At 46.2% G+C, this 15,321-nt stretch overlaps 4 protein-coding genes across 9 annotated transcripts; 2 read left to right on the forward strand and 2 right to left on the reverse strand.

The window, feature by feature from the left end:
- The first annotated feature begins 486 nt into the window (after positions 1–486).
- Positions 487–4,682, forward strand: Cpr66D (Cuticular protein 66D). The gene is made up of 3 exons (XM_018008426.2): positions 487–2,068; positions 2,141–2,317; positions 4,109–4,682. Exons 1-3 carry the CDS (start codon positions 1,766–1,768, stop codon positions 4,451–4,453), a joined length of 825 nt encoding a protein of 274 aa, XP_017863915.1. The 5' UTR covers positions 487–1,765; the 3' UTR covers positions 4,454–4,682.
- Positions 4,683–6,319: 1,637 nt separating this feature from the next.
- Positions 6,320–8,281, reverse strand: LOC108612725 (uncharacterized). Its single transcript, XM_018005691.2, has 3 exons — positions 6,950–8,281; positions 6,550–6,670; positions 6,320–6,495 (listed from the first exon to the last, which is right to left on the reverse strand). The coding sequence occupies exons 1-3, from the start codon at positions 7,681–7,683 to the stop codon at positions 6,427–6,429; spliced, it is 924 nt and encodes a 307-aa protein (XP_017861180.1). The 5' UTR covers positions 7,684–8,281; the 3' UTR covers positions 6,320–6,426.
- Positions 8,269–12,562, forward strand: Pex7 (peroxisomal biogenesis factor 7). 6 transcript variants are annotated; one of them, XM_089466844.1, is made up of 4 exons: positions 8,269–8,413; positions 10,909–11,007; positions 11,065–11,820; positions 11,998–12,562. In XM_089466844.1, the coding sequence occupies exons 2-4, from the start codon at positions 10,916–10,918 to the stop codon at positions 12,155–12,157; spliced, it is 1,008 nt and encodes a 335-aa protein (XP_089322970.1). In that variant the 5' UTR covers positions 8,269–8,413; positions 10,909–10,915; the 3' UTR covers positions 12,158–12,562. The 6 variants fall into 6 exon arrangements, with proteins under 6 accessions (XP_089322970.1, XP_017864238.2, XP_089322973.1 ...); XM_018008749.2 differs by lacking the exon at positions 8,269–8,413 and adding an exon at positions 10,248–10,387; XM_089466847.1 differs by lacking the exon at positions 8,269–8,413 and adding an exon at positions 10,258–10,449.
- Arr2 (arrestin 2) lies at positions 8,419–10,131 on the reverse strand. Its single transcript, XM_018008747.2, has 3 exons — positions 9,156–10,131; positions 8,899–9,093; positions 8,419–8,835 (listed from the first exon to the last, which is right to left on the reverse strand). The coding sequence occupies exons 1-3, from the start codon at positions 10,009–10,011 to the stop codon at positions 8,681–8,683; spliced, it is 1,206 nt and encodes a 401-aa protein (XP_017864236.1). The 5' UTR covers positions 10,012–10,131; the 3' UTR covers positions 8,419–8,680.
- Positions 12,563–15,321: the final 2,759 nt, after the last annotated feature.

Below are 15,321 nucleotides of genomic sequence, written 5' to 3' on the forward strand. Positions count from 1 at the left end.
AACACATTTTTATTGAAATTATGTATGCAAACTCAAGCGCAAACGAAAGCACACGGACATCACATACATTTTTCGACTCTAACAATTGTCTGTTATACATAATGTACTTTCACTTCATAGCTTTAATAATCCACGATTTGGACGAGCTACATAGCGCTCGCCCCCATTAAACGGTCAACGGCTGACGAAAATCGCACAAGCTCCATTAAGAAACAGACTTTGAATAGATTTCAACGACCTTGGCGAATAAAATCCTTCATGTGTGTCATCAAACGAAACTAAATCGAAATTGAAACTAAAATCAAAATAAAAATCAAAATCAAAAAAACCCTAGAGCGTAACGCAGCTATTTCTCTGCAATGGATCGCAGCAATTGTTGCTCTTAAGTAATCGCATCAGAGACGCTTACAAATAAATAAACGTACATTATTGGGTGGGTGGGCATTCGTTGGGTGGGGCAGGCGGTGGCTTTATTGAGATTTAATGACTGCGTGTGCTACGTGCGATCGCTTGGCAACAGCTTTGTGGTACTTGCATCTGGCGTAAAGGTCTTCAAATGCAAAAGATTTGGCAATCACATCAAAAGATCGCTGGCATAGTTGAAGCTATTCAACCGCAACGTGGTCGCAACAGATACAGATACACACATACAAACACACACATATATATACACAGGCAGCGAAACGTTTTCGATATCGAGTTTGCTGTGATTTAACAATTTGGGTCAAACTCTATGAACAATAGTCTTTTGCACTTGTCGGATTAAATTCAATAAATTGTGACTGAGGCGGAGCCCTAAACGCATTGAACTCAAGCAATTGAGCTGACAAATGGCTTAAGTAGATAATCTATCGACAATTGCAGTCAACGAGCCATTTAAATGCTGGCTAGCAGTTGGGTACAGTTGCTAAGTGGCTGTCAGATGTTAGTTAACAGCTGTTATGGTGTGTAATCAAATTGAAGCTTAATATCAAATGTTAACTAACAGCTAAGTACAGCTGCTCACAGTTAGCCGAATATGGGTTAACAGAAGAAAGAGTGCAAATGTCAAATATCAATGTTAACAGCATACCAAATGTTAATTAGCTGCAGTCTGACCCCATATATAAGATATCGGAAAGCTATCAGTTACAGCTAAAGTAGATTATTAGCCCGGCTATTTATGAAACTGACGCTGAACCAAAAATGTTAAATAACAGCGCAGCAAAAGTTAGCAGAGTTGCATTAACAGCTTTGGCTGGTGCTAACCCACTTGGAGGATCGCACGTAATGTTTGTGAATGCAAATGAAGCAAACGTAAACTGGAGCAGCAATTTTCACTAAAGCAACAATGACACACAGGTCGAGGCGAGCTCTCAAAATCAGCTGAGCAGATGAGGGGGAGAGCGCGCGGGCGGTACGTACAGAGAGACAATACTGTCCATGATATAATGGCAACGGAAGTGCCAACTATGCAAGCCAACAGCTGTAGTAAATCAAAAAAGAGGCTACCAACAAAGCGCGGCACCAACGACCGTTAGAGAGCCGGAGAGACAACCGAATGCCGCTCTAGCTCCGAGTCGTCTGGCTGTGGCTCTGGTTGTGGCGCAGCTAGCTGAGATCGTGAGAGGTATTCGATATAAAAGTGCAATTGGAGTTTGCAGTGAACGCAGATAGTTTTGTGACTTGGAGTGGGACGAGCGCGTTTTGTATCGATCGGCAATAAAGTGTAAAGTGTAGTTCAGCAGCAGCAACGGCAACAGCAGAGAAACAAACTCGTATTATAATGCAGCTATTGCTCGTGGTGGCCACGGTCGCGATTTGCGGAGTCGCCCAAGCGCAACAGGGCGTCGATCCCGCCTATTTGCGTCAGTATTACCAACAGCTGCAGCAGCAGCAGCAACAGCAGCGGCCCTCCGATGGCACGCCCATTTACGAGCAGAACTCCGAGCAGACGCAGCAGTATGTGAGCTCTGGGCAGCAGATCAGGCTGAAGGATACGGTCGCCGAGCAGATACGCGCGCAGCAGCAGCAGCAGCAGCCGCAGGGATATGTGGCGCCAGCGGTCAGAGACTATTTGCAGCCACAGGTGGGCAGAGTCTAGAGGTAATGAAAAGCTGTGCCGACTCACCAATTGGCTTCTTCCTCTTCTCCTTTGCAGTATCAGTCACAGCCGCAGCAGAGCGTCTATCGGCAGCCACAGGCAGCGCCTGCTCCAGCCCCGCGTCGCCCCAGCTATCAGGCGGCGTCCGCTCCGCTGCTCGGCAAAGGACAACTCAAGCTGCAATCGCACCAGCAGCAGCAACAGCAGCAGGCGGAGGAGGAGGAGTACGATGATGTAAGTTGACCATAACGGGTTCGAACTCCGCTTTCGCGCACTTTCGTTTTCGTTTTCGCAACCAACTAAACAATGTTGCCAGCCAGGCAGACAGGCAGGCAGACAGACAGACGGACAGACAGACGGACAGACAGACAGCCATCCAGCCAGTCAGTGCATAATTACAATTGAAGCATGAGAGAGATTTAGCCATAGAGTTCATTAACCATCAAATACAATGCAGCACTAACTGCAGCCACTTGGCCATAGCCGTGACCAAAACTCAACTCCTGGCTAACATTTATTTATGGCCCACTCATGCGGAAGCTGCGGATGCTCGTTAGCCAAATGTATCCGATGCAAAAATTCGCATTAATCCCCAGCCTAAGCCAAACTACTTTGCATATATGAGCTATGATGCAAAGTGGGACGCATAGTCGCGAAAATAGTTGTATGGCTTCTTCTGGGTGAAAGCTGTGAAATCAGTTGTGCAAGGGAAGGCATATAGAATTTGTTGACAGTTATGTGAGCTTATTTACAAGTAAAGCAGCTCAGCTATTGCCTGAAAAGCAGCTCGAGATGCGTTAATTGTTTACTTGGCGCTGCTTCCTAGAATGAGAATTACATATTCCTATTAGCCCATCCCGCCTATTCACTGAAATAGTGTAAAATGTTGAAGTAATTGAGAATATATATAAAATATATAATAGACTATCGTAGCACGTATTTATTCCACAACTAAATCAGGTTACCAAATGTCATTATAGCTCATTGCTATGCAAAACTTGATTCTTATATTTTGACAGTTTCGTGCATCACACGCAAATAAGTCCAAAGATAAGAATGGGCATCCTAAGTAACCCAAAAGAGTGACCAAATCTTGTTCTGCTGTCAGCGGGCAAGTGCTGCCCAATGCATTCATTTCTAGTTTGTCAAATCTCCAAAAATGGTGTCACACACACACACACACACTACACACACACTCTCGCACACATGCATAGAGAGCAAAAAATTGTCAAGCTGCATGTCATGCGGCACATGCGCCGCAGTTACAATCACTTTCAAATGCGACCCATTTAGCAAAGCTAGCCACAAGACCCAAAAGACACCCAAAACACGATCAGTTCCGAGTGGACAGTGCACGCATTAGAACCGGCTTCAAGAAACTAGCTCTTTTGGCCAATTGCCTTTCCAATTTTGCAGCAATGCAGCATTTGCAATAAATTTTCGGCTGGCTCGTTGTTTTTCTACATTTTTGGGCCACGTCAGGCTAAGAACAATTGCTGTTGGCGAACACGCCTCTTGGGCACGTTTTGGCTTTGGTTTACCTTAACCCAGTTAGAGCTTAGCCTTACTCTTTGGTCGCTTCCTCGTCAACTGTGAAGGGGGCAATGCAACCTTGTGCATGAAGTATGCGCAAGATATCAATAAATGTATAATTTTATGTATATCTAGGGGCAGGCCTCGTTGGGCATTACGTGCAAAAAGATTTCTGGGGATTTGAGTGGCCGGTTGCATAAGACAACATGCGATCGCTGCATGCCCCAGCGATCGGTTGCAGTTGTTCGTGTCATTAAAAATATGCAAGTCGACTTCAAATTACTTTCACTTGTGCGTGTTGAGCAACTCGATCTGGGCTTGAATATTCCAGTCGGGGATAAACACACACGCCCAAACGCCCACACGCATGCGCAGTCACCGTGTGTGTTGTAATTGAAGTAAAACTGGGTCACATGGCGCTACGCATTTGAAATGCTCAACTTGATATGCAAATACAACTCTCTCTCCCTCTCTCTCTCTGTCTCTTCATAGCAAAACTCCTCGTATCAATTTGGTTTCGATGTGAAAGACGATGAGTTCACCAACTATCAGAATCGCAAAGAAGTTCGCGACGGCTCGGTGATCAAGGGCAGCTACTCTGTGGTCGATTCGGATGGCTTCATACGCACCGTCAAGTACACAGCGGACCCCAAGGAGGGCTTCAAGGCGGAGGTCATTCGCGAACCCACCGACATTGTTGTCAAGATACCAACACCCCCACCAGCAACGCAGCTGCTACGCGCCGGCGGCCACAAGGCCCAGCAGGATTATGGCCAGGCCAAGCAGCAGTACCAGCCACAGCAGCTGCAGCAGCCGCAGTACCATCAATACCAATAAGGATGCTGTACGCGGTGCATCCTCTCTTGAAAGTTCCGCAAGTCCATGTAGTTTATAGAGGCGTTCATAATATTATTCATCAATGCATCTGAACACACATTTGCCCATGTTTGCGTATGGCTCAAGCAATCGAAATTCCTTGCTGTACTCGATATATATTTTATTGATTTTCTGATTTAGATTATTTAATTAAACATTTTTATAAAAAAAAAAAAACATTTAAATAAAATTTAAGAATATTGTGTTTGATTTTTATGGAAAAGGGTAAGTCAGAAAATAGTAAACTTAAATTGAAGTCTATTTCTTTATTGATAGATTTTTGCTTGAGATATGCTCTTCTATTTTCTTAAAAAATTGAAAAATTAAATTAAATAGAACTTTATCAACGAATTTGTTTAAAGATCTTTTTTGTTTTATATATGGAAGATTTTATTTAAATATGAATATATCACGTCGTATAAGACATTTAATTTATATTTCAAATTTATAAAAATATTAATTAATTATGCTTCAACTTGATTTTATTTAAATGTGAAGTATATTCTTCAGCTACTCTGTCGAACGTTGCCTGGCCAATCTCCATTTCGTACTGATATCCATTTACTTTCGTACTGCTCTCATAGCCCAGTACTCCTGCCTCACTCTGGCCATTTTCGACGGTCTAATAATTGTAGAGCCACATGGTTGGTGTGTAAACAGAATTTAATTGCGCATAAATCAATGTGCTAACCCTTAAGGCATTGGGCACAGACAAGATCCAAGTGTAGCGACCATATGACAACCCGTTCGTCCAGTTGTTGGGTGCTGACAAAGGCCAGCGTAAATGTGGAAGAAGTTCTCACAGCGAGCGTGCGTGGTCACCGAAGATGCTCGCCAGACAAAGCTCGGGCCGGTCAAACCGGTTGGTCCATGGACTCTGGGAACTCTCTCTCTCTGTGTGCAAGTCGCGCCACATCAATCGAGCAGTTGCTCTGGCAATAGTGTCCTTTCGCAATGTCCTTGCATAAATTAGAAGCAGCAAGAAAACAGTGTGAGAACCAGGCGAAAGCCAAGGGTTATCACTGTAGATCAAGGCGCTGCTGCTGACGATGATGACCTTATCGGCCAGAAGAACCGAACTGTAACCGGTTCTGGACAGTCGCTGACTGACAGACCCGCATGGCTACGTCGGCAAATGGGCTGCTTGCCCTGCCTACCTGTATGCCCGACTAGAGAATTGATCTTAAGCTGATCCCTGGCTGCATATCGCCGGAGCCATGTAAGTTGGTCAGCTGTTGCAACTATCGGCTATATGCCAGACCTAAAACCAATAATAATAATAACTGGACATTGCCGGCCCGAGGCATTTGTGTCACTTGAACGGCGCCTCAAGCCGCTGTAAATGCAAATGAGATGCAACCCTTGAGGTCACCGACTTACAAGACGCTCAACCCGCCTGCAGCACGCTCAACCCTCTCCAGACGGAGCTCGGCCCATTTGCATATGACCCGCATTCGTCGACTGATGGACTGTCTGACGACTGTCTGATCTATTCTGTGCTGTCCTGTTCTGTTGTAACTAAGTAACTGCAGGACATTTCGGGTCATTGCCTAAAACCAGTTCCTGATCGAAAGGATAGTTGCTTAAGTTGACCTTTTTCCATGGGCCAGTGCTGGCGACAACAGCGGAAAGTCGTGTAACCGGACAGTCCACTTTTTCTCGCCTGGCTGTGTGTGTGTGTGTGGCCCGTGAGAAAATACTGCAAAGGCTTCCCCGGCGCTGACCTATGATAAGAATATGCTGAGGCTGCTTTCTTATGCAAATCTTTTGCAGGACCTTTCGAATTTCACGCCAAATCATTGCCCTTAAATAAATAATACGCCAAAATTATGAAAAGTCACGATTTACTGAGCAGTTGTCAAGGCAGAGATAGAAATAATGAGAGAAAGAGAGAGAGAGAGAAAAGTAAAGAGTTAAGGCATTTGAAGTACAGCTCAGAGTTTGCCCTGCGCCATGTCCCAGCGATGCTCGCCATGAGCACCACGACGATCCGTCCATATGACCTGGAAGCATGAGTTTTAAAAGCTGACTAGGATTCCGCTGGATATTTTATTTACCTCGCCCTTGTAACGATTTGTGCCACGCTGAGACTCGAAACGTCGCTCGCGCGCCTTCGGATGATCCAGCACATGTCCATGACTGCGCGCATTGGGTCCATCGAATCTCATGAAGATATCACTAAAGAGATGAAGAGATGGGAAGAGAGAGCAGAGCTTTTAGATAAGTATATGGAATAGAGCAATAAGTGAAGAAGAGAGAGAAAGCAAATTTATACGAATTTTTAATATTATTAGGTTTCTGCATGAAATGGGATTAAAAATGGGAGTAAAAAATTGAGTAGGACGTCACACTCAACAGGAGTCTCCTGTGTGATTGTCACTTATTAGAAGAGGCTTCCACGAGTTTTATTGTGAATATGTGGAGAGTGTTAGATTAAGGAGAAAGCATCACACTTACTGAAAATATTTGGTTTCCTTTGTGGGTCGTTCACTATCCATTCTAGACTCCGCTGCCATTGCATCCGCATCCTGCCTGGACGCAAAGCGACGAGAGCGTTGAGCGCCCAGTTGCTGCTGCTGTTGCTGCTGTAGATGTTGCTGCTGCTGTTGTTGCTGTTGCAGCGCGTTCGCCGCTCGAGAGGGCACCACATGCAGCACGTCGCTAGTGAACAGAACCGGCGGCACATTGTACAACTGCTCCTCCAGACGTTGCTGCGGCTGTGGCTGCGCCTGTGGCTGTCGTTGCGGTACAGGCGCCACAGCCACGCGCTGCTGCACGGGCATATAGTTGCCCTCGTAGCGATATTTGGCCAGCTCGGCAGGCGGTGCCGCAGAACGTTGCAAGTACTGCACACTCGGCTGTGGGTACAGGGCTGGCAGTGCAGCTGCTGGCTGTGGTGCAGGCAGCTGCTGTTGCTGGTACTCCAAGGCCAGGGGCTGATAGCTGGGCCGATAGTTGAGCAACTGGAAGTTGGGCGTCTGCTGCTGGTAGTGTGCGGCAGGTGGCGCCACATAGCCGCCCACAAAGGGCGCGGCCACATACTCCACGCGGCGCAGACGAGGCGGCGCATCGTAGTAATGCAGCTGCCTGTGCGGAAAATAATGTTGCGGCTGAGCCGAAGGCAGCAGCAGCAGCAGTTGCAGCAGGGCTAGCAAAGCAGTGGGCAAATTCGTGTTGGTTAGCAGCTCCATCTCGTGGCACGTTCGTCAAATTTGTGGCTGGATTTTGACAACAACATTGGCATTTATAGCTGGGGCAGGTGGCACGACTTTGGGCATTGGGGCTTGGCTACGGTCAGGCCCAATGCCGGAAGTTGAGTCGATGCTGCTGCTGCCACTGCCGCTGCCCAGGAGTCAGCGGTGTGTGAAATCGATTCAACGCTGCCCCAGTCCCTCGATATCTGAATTGTGCAATGCTCGAACGATCGGCAAACGTTACGTCGCATTATATAAGGTGAACCCAGGCACAGACAAAGAGAGGGAGAGCGCGCGCGAGATCAGACCCAAAGCTCTGGCAAATAGAGCAGCTGCCCATTAGCCATTATCAAGGTCAGAGCAACGGCTGCCTAGGCAAGTTCAAAGCTTAACTATTTAGCATATCAAAAGTTTTTCGCACTTCCTTTGTAACCGTTTATAACGGCCATATCCAGGCGAAGCCTTGCTGATTGGCTGTTCAGCCGCCTGTTGCCCTGGCCTTAAGGGTTGCTTGTGCTTTGGCTGACCTATGGCACAGAGAGCTCATTGCAACCCCCTTGTGAGCAACCCCTGAAGCCTTCCTCGTGGCGCGCCGAGGGACAGCAGCTCATTCGACTTCTGAAGTTGAAAGCCTCAGCAACAGCACATCGAGAACTCCTTAGAGCCTCCTTGAACTCCGTCTGAAGCCAATACGAAAGACTCTCTGAATTGACGAACTGAAAGAGCCGTAAGTGTTGTAGATAGCCATAAGACAATTAACATTTAATTAAAATATATAAGGACACGAGGTCGTTTCAACATTTCAACATTAAAAACTCCAGATCTACCAAGGTTTGTAGAGAATAGAGGAGAGCGCGCTACACGATACGATTATAATACAAATATTGTGGCCTCTATGAGACTGCTGCAACAAGTTTTCAGTGCTTTCGATCGGTTATATCATTATACATATATATATATATATATATATATATCTATATATGGTTTATCGGAACTAATCGGCCATGTTCACATTGTTCATGCGCATCTTGGCAAAGTCCTCGAATACAATATTGTCGTCGTCGTCCTGGTAATAGCCCTTGACATTGCGATGCTGCTCAATCGACTTCATTTTCTTCATGGCATTCGAGCGCTTCTTCTCAATGGTGCCTGGCGAGAGAGACCCAAAAGAGTGAGCATGAAAAGTGGCTGCGGATTGGGCTTATGACCTACCAGGTGCCGGCTGAAGCAGCTTGAAGGGCACATCCGTCTGCATCTCTCCTCCGAGCGTGCCACAGTTCAGCTTGATGCGCACCGAGTATGAGATGACAATACCGCAAGCATCGCCCGTGGACTTGCCCTCCTGGACCATGGTGGAGGAAGCCAAGTTGACATCCTCATCCTTCAAATGGCCATCCAGAGCGATACCTGAGGAGTGTATGTTAGTTAAATCGCGTCCAAGCAACGCGGAGTTTACCTCTTGCACACACCATGACGATCCTTGTTGTTGGCCGCCAGTGGGATCAGGTAGAAGGTCTTGGTCAGATTGGCGCCCGGAGTGATGGGGCAGCCCTCCTTGGTCTCCAGCTGTGCCACATGCTTGCTGAACTGCGCATTCACCATGGTGATCTCGGTGTGCTGCACAATGAAGCACTTGATGCTCTTCACGGATTTCTTCGAGTTGTTGGACACTTGCACCGTGGCCGCCACCTTCTCGCCGTGATAGTAGATCTCGCGGTCCAGTGTCACCTCCAGACTGATTTTGCCATTGGAGAAGGTGAAGCCCTTGCTGACCAGCGAGCTGGGCAAGCGCTGGCCACGATTCAGCGGCGCGTACTGCAGCTTCTTGATCACCAGGCTGACCATGCTGCGCTTGTGCTGGCGATCGTCCTCGGAGTCACCGACGAAGGCGCGAATGGTGTACTCCACGCCCAGTGGCTTGCCCAAGTCATCGCCCTCCTGCTGCAGCGTCACAGAGCTGGGCGAGTTGGGTGGGAAGTGGAAGGTGAACGGATGAGCATTGCTGCCCAATTTGCGCACCAGTTTCTCCTGCATGGGCGTCATTTCCATGTTGGGATTGGTCATGGGCACGATTTGCTCCCGCGACAGGATCAGCTCCTTGGAGAACTTGACGCCCATGACCTCGTCCTCTTCGCGGCCATAGCGATAGGTGGTGGCCAATTGGCCAAATACTTTGCGATTCTTCAGATAGTCCGGCTCCACAACGATAACGCCATCGACGGGATCACAGTAATCCAAGTGATCGATGAAGTCACGACGGCCCAAATAGAACGTCACTTTGCCGTTGGGCGTGGCCTTCTTAAATACCTTCACGGATACAACCATCTTGAACTAATTCTATTAAGATGTCCACTTAAATAATAATAATAATATTCCTTTTCTTGCGCCCGGAGCTGGAGACGTTCTGCAATTCGCCGCTGGTCGAGGAAAATGCAAAACTGAGCTACGGCCGTACCTGCTTATATACCTTTCTACTGGCCCTGCCCGTGGGGTTTCACTGCGTTCACTAAGTGGATTTGCCCGTTATGCACTCGACTTGTATAAACATAACAACAACAACAACAACAACAACTACGGCAACTACGACAACGTTCTTTTGCGCAGTTTTCCACGCCATTCCGTTTGACCAGCCAAATTGGCTAATGTCAAGTAGCGTTCGCGTTCGCGACCTCGTGCGAGGTCAGCCAAATGTTTGCTCGTCGTAAGTTCGGCAGGAGGATTAGCATTTGATTAGCTATTAGCACAGAGCGAAAGCTCAAGCTAGTGCGTAAAAGCCGTTTGCGTAAAATTCACGCAAGTCTTTGTGGAGAGGTCTCTTCTCCATTTATTTTTGCATTGGGAAACCCTAGAAGGTAGTGGAGCACTCAGGCAGTGTGTTAGAGTAAATCAAATATCAATATATTGATTTTTATCTATTTAAAGTGGAAATGTTAGATTGTGAATATTCTATGTATGTGCAGTTGTTAAAGTAGAAAAACTAAACCGATTCGATTACGAGCGGGAACTCTAGAATGTGATAGATCATTGTAGGAACTACTCATACAGCTCTACAGCAAACTTAGTCTTAATTTATGTATGCATTAATATTTAAAACTTAAAAATTACAATAAAAATTACAATAAAATATAATATGCATATATAGTAGCTCAATATATATCCTTATATCTGTCTCTATTACAATGTGCTTCAATCTTAATCCATATATCTATCTATCTCTTTCAGCCTAGCAATGCAAACACAGAGCCACACCACAACCGATCGTCATGGCTATAGCTTGCGCTTCTCGCCTTTCGAGGCAAATCACATGCTGCTCGCTACTAGGTAAGCTCCAGAGACAACCCTCATTTTTACCCCTAACTAATCTATCCTCTTCCACAGCCAATTGTACGGTCTTGCTGGTGGCGGTTCGCTCTTTTTACTTGCCAAAAACTCCACAAAAGACGCTCAGTTGAGCATCAATGAACAGAATATTACAGAATTGTGTCGGCTGGAGTGGTCGGATGGGTTGTTCGATGTCGCCTGGTGTCCATATGCCGCTGATATAGCAGCCACTGCCTCCGGCGATGGCTCGCTACAGATTTGGTCTGGTTTGGATGTCGAATCGGTGGTGACAGAGCAAACACCCAAACAGCCGTTGATCTGCCTGCAGGAGCACAAGAATGAGATCTACAGTCTGGATTGGGGCGAGAAATGGAATTATCACACACTCCTCTCGGCCAGTTGGGATTGTACGCTCAAGCTGTGGGATTGCAACAGGCAGAACTCCATCACGACGTTTGTGGGACACAATGATTTGATATATTGCGCAAAGTATTCGCCGCTCATTGCGAATCTCTTTGCCAGCGTAAGTACCGATGGACACTTAAACTTATGGAATTCTCTTGATTTTGCAGGTAAACCCCTGATGAGCATCGAGGCGCATGCCAGCGAGGCCCTCTCCTGTGACTGGAGTCACTTCGATCGCAATGTGCTGCTGACGGGAGGATCGGATGGTCTGATACGTGGCTGGGACCTGCGCAAGATGCGCACACACATCTTCGAGCTCTACTCTGGAGAATTTGCAGTCAGACGTTTGGCCTGCTCCCCGCACTCGGCAACGGTGCTCGCTTCAGCCAATTATGACTTTACAACGCGGTAAGTTGGGAAAAGATCTATGGGTGCAAAGGGAAAAAGGATTCGCCTAAGACAGTCTGAAGACCGAGTTAGAGTAGGGAGTAATAGGATGTGAAATGAGATGGGATATAAATTCTATTATATCCATCCGCTTATTAGACTTTTTAGATCACTTGTGTATATTCCCCTCTTCCACAGCATTTGGGACTTAGCAACCGGTGTATCCGCACAGGAAGTGAATGCTCAGCACACAGAGTTTGTCTGCGGCTTGGACTGGAATCCACAGCGTGCTCATGAGCTGGCCGACTGTGGTTGGGATTCGGTGGTGAACGTTTATACACCCAAGTGCCTTACTTAGAGAGCTGACACAGCCGCTTCAGATGCCGTTATGCTGCTGGCCTTACACCCAACTGGAAACTAGAACTGGAACTGGAACTGGAAACTGGAACAGGAACCGGTAACTCCAAAAACCGAACGAATGTGATAAATAGCCAAACTTAATGGTGGACAGGACACCTGGACCTGGATAGCTGAGCTATTCAAAAAATTAAAGAAAAAAACCTCTAAGGAAACGGAAATGAACTGTAAATAGTTGTGATATACCTATATGAAAGATATATGAAGAGGAGAGCAAACACGAAAAAAGAAAACGAATATCCAAAAATTAGCAGGTGCTTGAAATGTCAATAAATGCTTACAGATTATATATACATATGTACATACATATATGATATATATTTGTTTAACTAGCTGCAGGCTATAATCTGATTGTGTTTCTCTCTGCTTTTTGGCTTGGGACTTTAACCAGAACTTAACGGCATTCGCTTAGCTGGCAAGCAGCAGACGTTGCTGCCACTTCAGCCATGGCAAGCCAAACAAACATGCAATAAAGCGCTAATTTGCTGCAACGTTTTATTGCCCGGCTGTCGGACGTCTTCGAGCCAAGAACAACTGACATTCCCAGAATTGACACAGTCAACGAGCTGCTGTGGCAAAAGGTGTGTCCACATCGCACCGTCGCACGTCGACAGCTCTGCTGATGGTGTGAAAAGGAGCCCGCAGCCAGAGCCACTGTCAGAGCCGGTGCCCATCTCCATTGCCACTGCCCGTGTCCAAAGTGTCTGCCTTTGTTAGCTGAGGATCACATTGCTCATCCTGTCATTAGGCTTGAAACTTGTGAGCTTTGGCTGCCACCTCGGGCAAATATTTGTTTTGATGCCAATTTGCGCTGATTCCTTTGGACAGCCAGCCCATCAGTCAGAGCCGGGCAACAGCTGCAGCCACTGTAATTATATAAATGTATATCGAGTCAAGTGAAAATAAATCAGATATTAATGCCTTGTTTGAGTTAATAAAAATCGCACCGCGATATAATATAATTTGATACTGAGAAAACGAGGCGATTTTAAGCAGCAATATGTTTGTGCTGTTTGTTCTGTTAAAAAGCATCGTTTGGTAAATTTCTCAAAAATATACGTGTGATCTTCACAATTTTCTTTACAAAAGCAATTTAAGTTAATTTTTCAACCAAGTAAACGTTAATTGTTGAAATAACATAGCACGCAGCTGATAGACGACAGCTACATACTCTGACGGAGTTGCCAGACTGGTTTTTACTCACGTAAGAAATCGCGCGAGTTGCATAGCAGTCAGCTTGTGTTGCTTAGCAATTAGTGCTGTAGAAGCCAAAAATGAATTTCGCGCGACTTTTTAAATTTATATAGAGCCACAATTCTCCGTAGCTATATATTTTAATTTGTTTTATTCATAAAAAATATGTGGTATACCTATTGTGTACAAGCTTACATTTTAGTTAACATATTATATCATAGTTTTTTACCCAGCTCTTGACTTAATACTGCCATCATTTTGAGTTATGAACAAATTACTTAAAATTACCTGCAGCGATTTTGCACTAATTCCGTGCAACGAACTATAAATTAACACCGAACAATGCTGCAACGTGCTGTGGCATATTACATAGTTGCAGCCTAGATATAACCTTGACTTCTTTTCGCTGCCCGTGGCGCATCGCTGCTGCTGTTGTTTGTGTCCATGGGCAGACAGCTCTTGTTATAAATAACAGACGAATGCCAAATTTTTCAACACCCAGCACGCGAGTGACAGCCACACTCTAGCACTGCCTCTACGTCTCTCTCTCTTTCTCTCTCTCTGTCTGTCTGCTTTAGCAGCAGGTTCTGTGGCTGCACGCGCCTTGCCGCGCCTTGTAGCTTCTGCTCCAAGTGCAGCCGCAGCCGTAGCTTTAGCGTCAGCCTCGGCTTCAGCTTCAGCATCAGCATCAGCTTTAACAATTTAAATTGCCTCCACGAGCATTTTGATGGCGATCACGCGCCCCTTTGAAATCTTGGTACTCAATCTGCCTTTGCGGCTGCCATCGTGCGGGGCCATAAAGGATCACAGCTTTGGCCAGTTTTTACGACTGCCTGCCTTTGGTATTAATTTTGTTTTAACGTTTTGTTGCAGTTGCTGTTGTTGTTCTTGGTTATTGTTTGTGCCTTGCTGTTGTTGTTGTTGCCCTTTTTTTTTGCCTTGGCCTGGCTTCACTTTAATCGTCACTTTTGTGCCGACAAGCGACGCGCTAAGATCGTGAGTGTGTGTGAATCATGCCCATTGGACGCTCTGGTGGTCAGCTCAACACGTGTTGCTGCTCAGAGGAGTTGCTGCTGCTGCTGCTGCTGCGGCTGCTGCTGCCGTTGCACACCCCCCAACGAGCTGCACAGCTGGCGGCTGTCTGAGGCATCACAGAGGACATACCGCAACTGAGGACGCCTAACTAGGATGCCAACGAAATGATCGTTTGGTCACACACAGATTTCACAGAGTGGGCGTGCATTGCTGGCAATCTTGATAAGCAGGCATTTCGTTTGAAAACAGAAAAGAGAGAAAAAAGAAGTAGAAGAAAGAAAAAAAAAAAACAAACGCCGGAAATAATTGTCAAGGGGCTGGCACGGCTCGTCGAGAGCTACCTGTTTGGCATTTGAACTAATGAAGCGAGAATCTCTATTTATTATTATCCTGGCAATTAAAATGCGTTCGTGTGGAGCTGTCGGATGTAGCTACCGTTAGAGACAGACAGCAAAAGCAAGAGCAAGAGCAAGAGCGAGAGCGAGAGCATAGTGTGAATTTAATCACCTGCCTTTTGCATAAATGCATGAGACAATACAGGAAACTGTCAAAAGGTGTTGAATGCTTTAGTCGATTATCATGAATGTGCCAAGGCAGAGACAGCAGAAGATAGAGAGAGAAAGAGAGAGATAGACTTTTAGTCGATTTACCTACATACATATATACATAAGCGTGATCCTCTAGCCCTAAATTCTCGTCCGTCCATTGTCCTCAGCTCTGCTCTCGCTTATGATATAATTTTGCGTAAGGTCAACGACGAGCTACTTGGTAAGCCATACCTCGAAAATCCCCGTAGACCAGGCCAAACGCAATGTTATGCAATAGCTGCCAGGATCATAAAAATCTGAGCGCAGGCAGCCAGGCAGACAGACAGAG

Source organism: Drosophila arizonae, chromosome 4 (genome assembly GCF_054131065.1).
Source record: "Drosophila arizonae isolate 15081-1271.41 chromosome 4, UAZ_ARI_1.0, whole genome shotgun sequence".
Classification (NCBI taxonomy): Eukaryota; Metazoa; Arthropoda; class Insecta; order Diptera; family Drosophilidae; genus Drosophila; species Drosophila arizonae.

What these genes read in the sequence shown, in the direction of transcription:
- Cpr66D (XM_018008426.2), top strand. Translation starts at nt 1,766, where the DNA reads ATGCAGCTATTGCTCGTGGTGGCCACGGTCGCGATTTGCGGAGTCGCC. An exon ending in GAGACTATTTGCAGCCACAG is followed by an intron (nt 2,069 to 2,140) that starts GTGGGCAGAGTC and finishes TCTCCTTTGCAG; the next exon opens with TATCAGTCACAGCCGCAGCA. An exon ending in AGGAGGAGGAGTACGATGAT is followed by an intron (nt 2,318 to 4,108) that starts GTAAGTTGACCA and finishes GTCTCTTCATAG; the next exon opens with CAAAACTCCTCGTATCAATT.
- LOC108612725 (XM_018005691.2), bottom strand. Translation starts at nt 7,683, where the DNA reads ATGGAGCTGCTAACCAACACGAATTTGCCCACTGCTTTGCTAGCCCTG. An exon ending in AAGGAAACCAAATATTTTCA is followed by an intron (nt 6,671 to 6,949) that starts GTAAGTGTGATG and finishes TCATCTCTTTAG; the next exon opens with TGATATCTTCATGAGATTCG. An exon ending in CAAATCGTTACAAGGGCGAG is followed by an intron (nt 6,496 to 6,549) that starts GTAAATAAAATA and finishes TCATGCTTCCAG; the next exon opens with GTCATATGGACGGATCGTCG.
- Arr2 (XM_018008747.2), bottom strand. Translation starts at nt 10,011, where the DNA reads ATGGTTGTATCCGTGAAGGTATTTAAGAAGGCCACGCCCAACGGCAAA. An exon ending in CAACAACAAGGATCGTCATG is followed by an intron (nt 9,094 to 9,155) that starts GTGTGTGCAAGA and finishes TACACTCCTCAG; the next exon opens with GTATCGCTCTGGATGGCCAT. An exon ending in GCTGCTTCAGCCGGCACCTG is followed by an intron (nt 8,836 to 8,898) that starts GTAGGTCATAAG and finishes CTCTCTCGCCAG; the next exon opens with GCACCATTGAGAAGAAGCGC.
- Pex7 (XM_018008749.2), top strand. Translation starts at nt 10,329, where the DNA reads ATGTCAAGTAGCGTTCGCGTTCGCGACCTCGTGCGAGGTCAGCCAAAT. An exon ending in CACATGCTGCTCGCTACTAG is followed by an intron (nt 11,008 to 11,064) that starts GTAAGCTCCAGA and finishes CCTCTTCCACAG; the next exon opens with CCAATTGTACGGTCTTGCTG. An exon ending in AATTATGACTTTACAACGCG is followed by an intron (nt 11,821 to 11,997) that starts GTAAGTTGGGAA and finishes CCTCTTCCACAG; the next exon opens with CATTTGGGACTTAGCAACCG.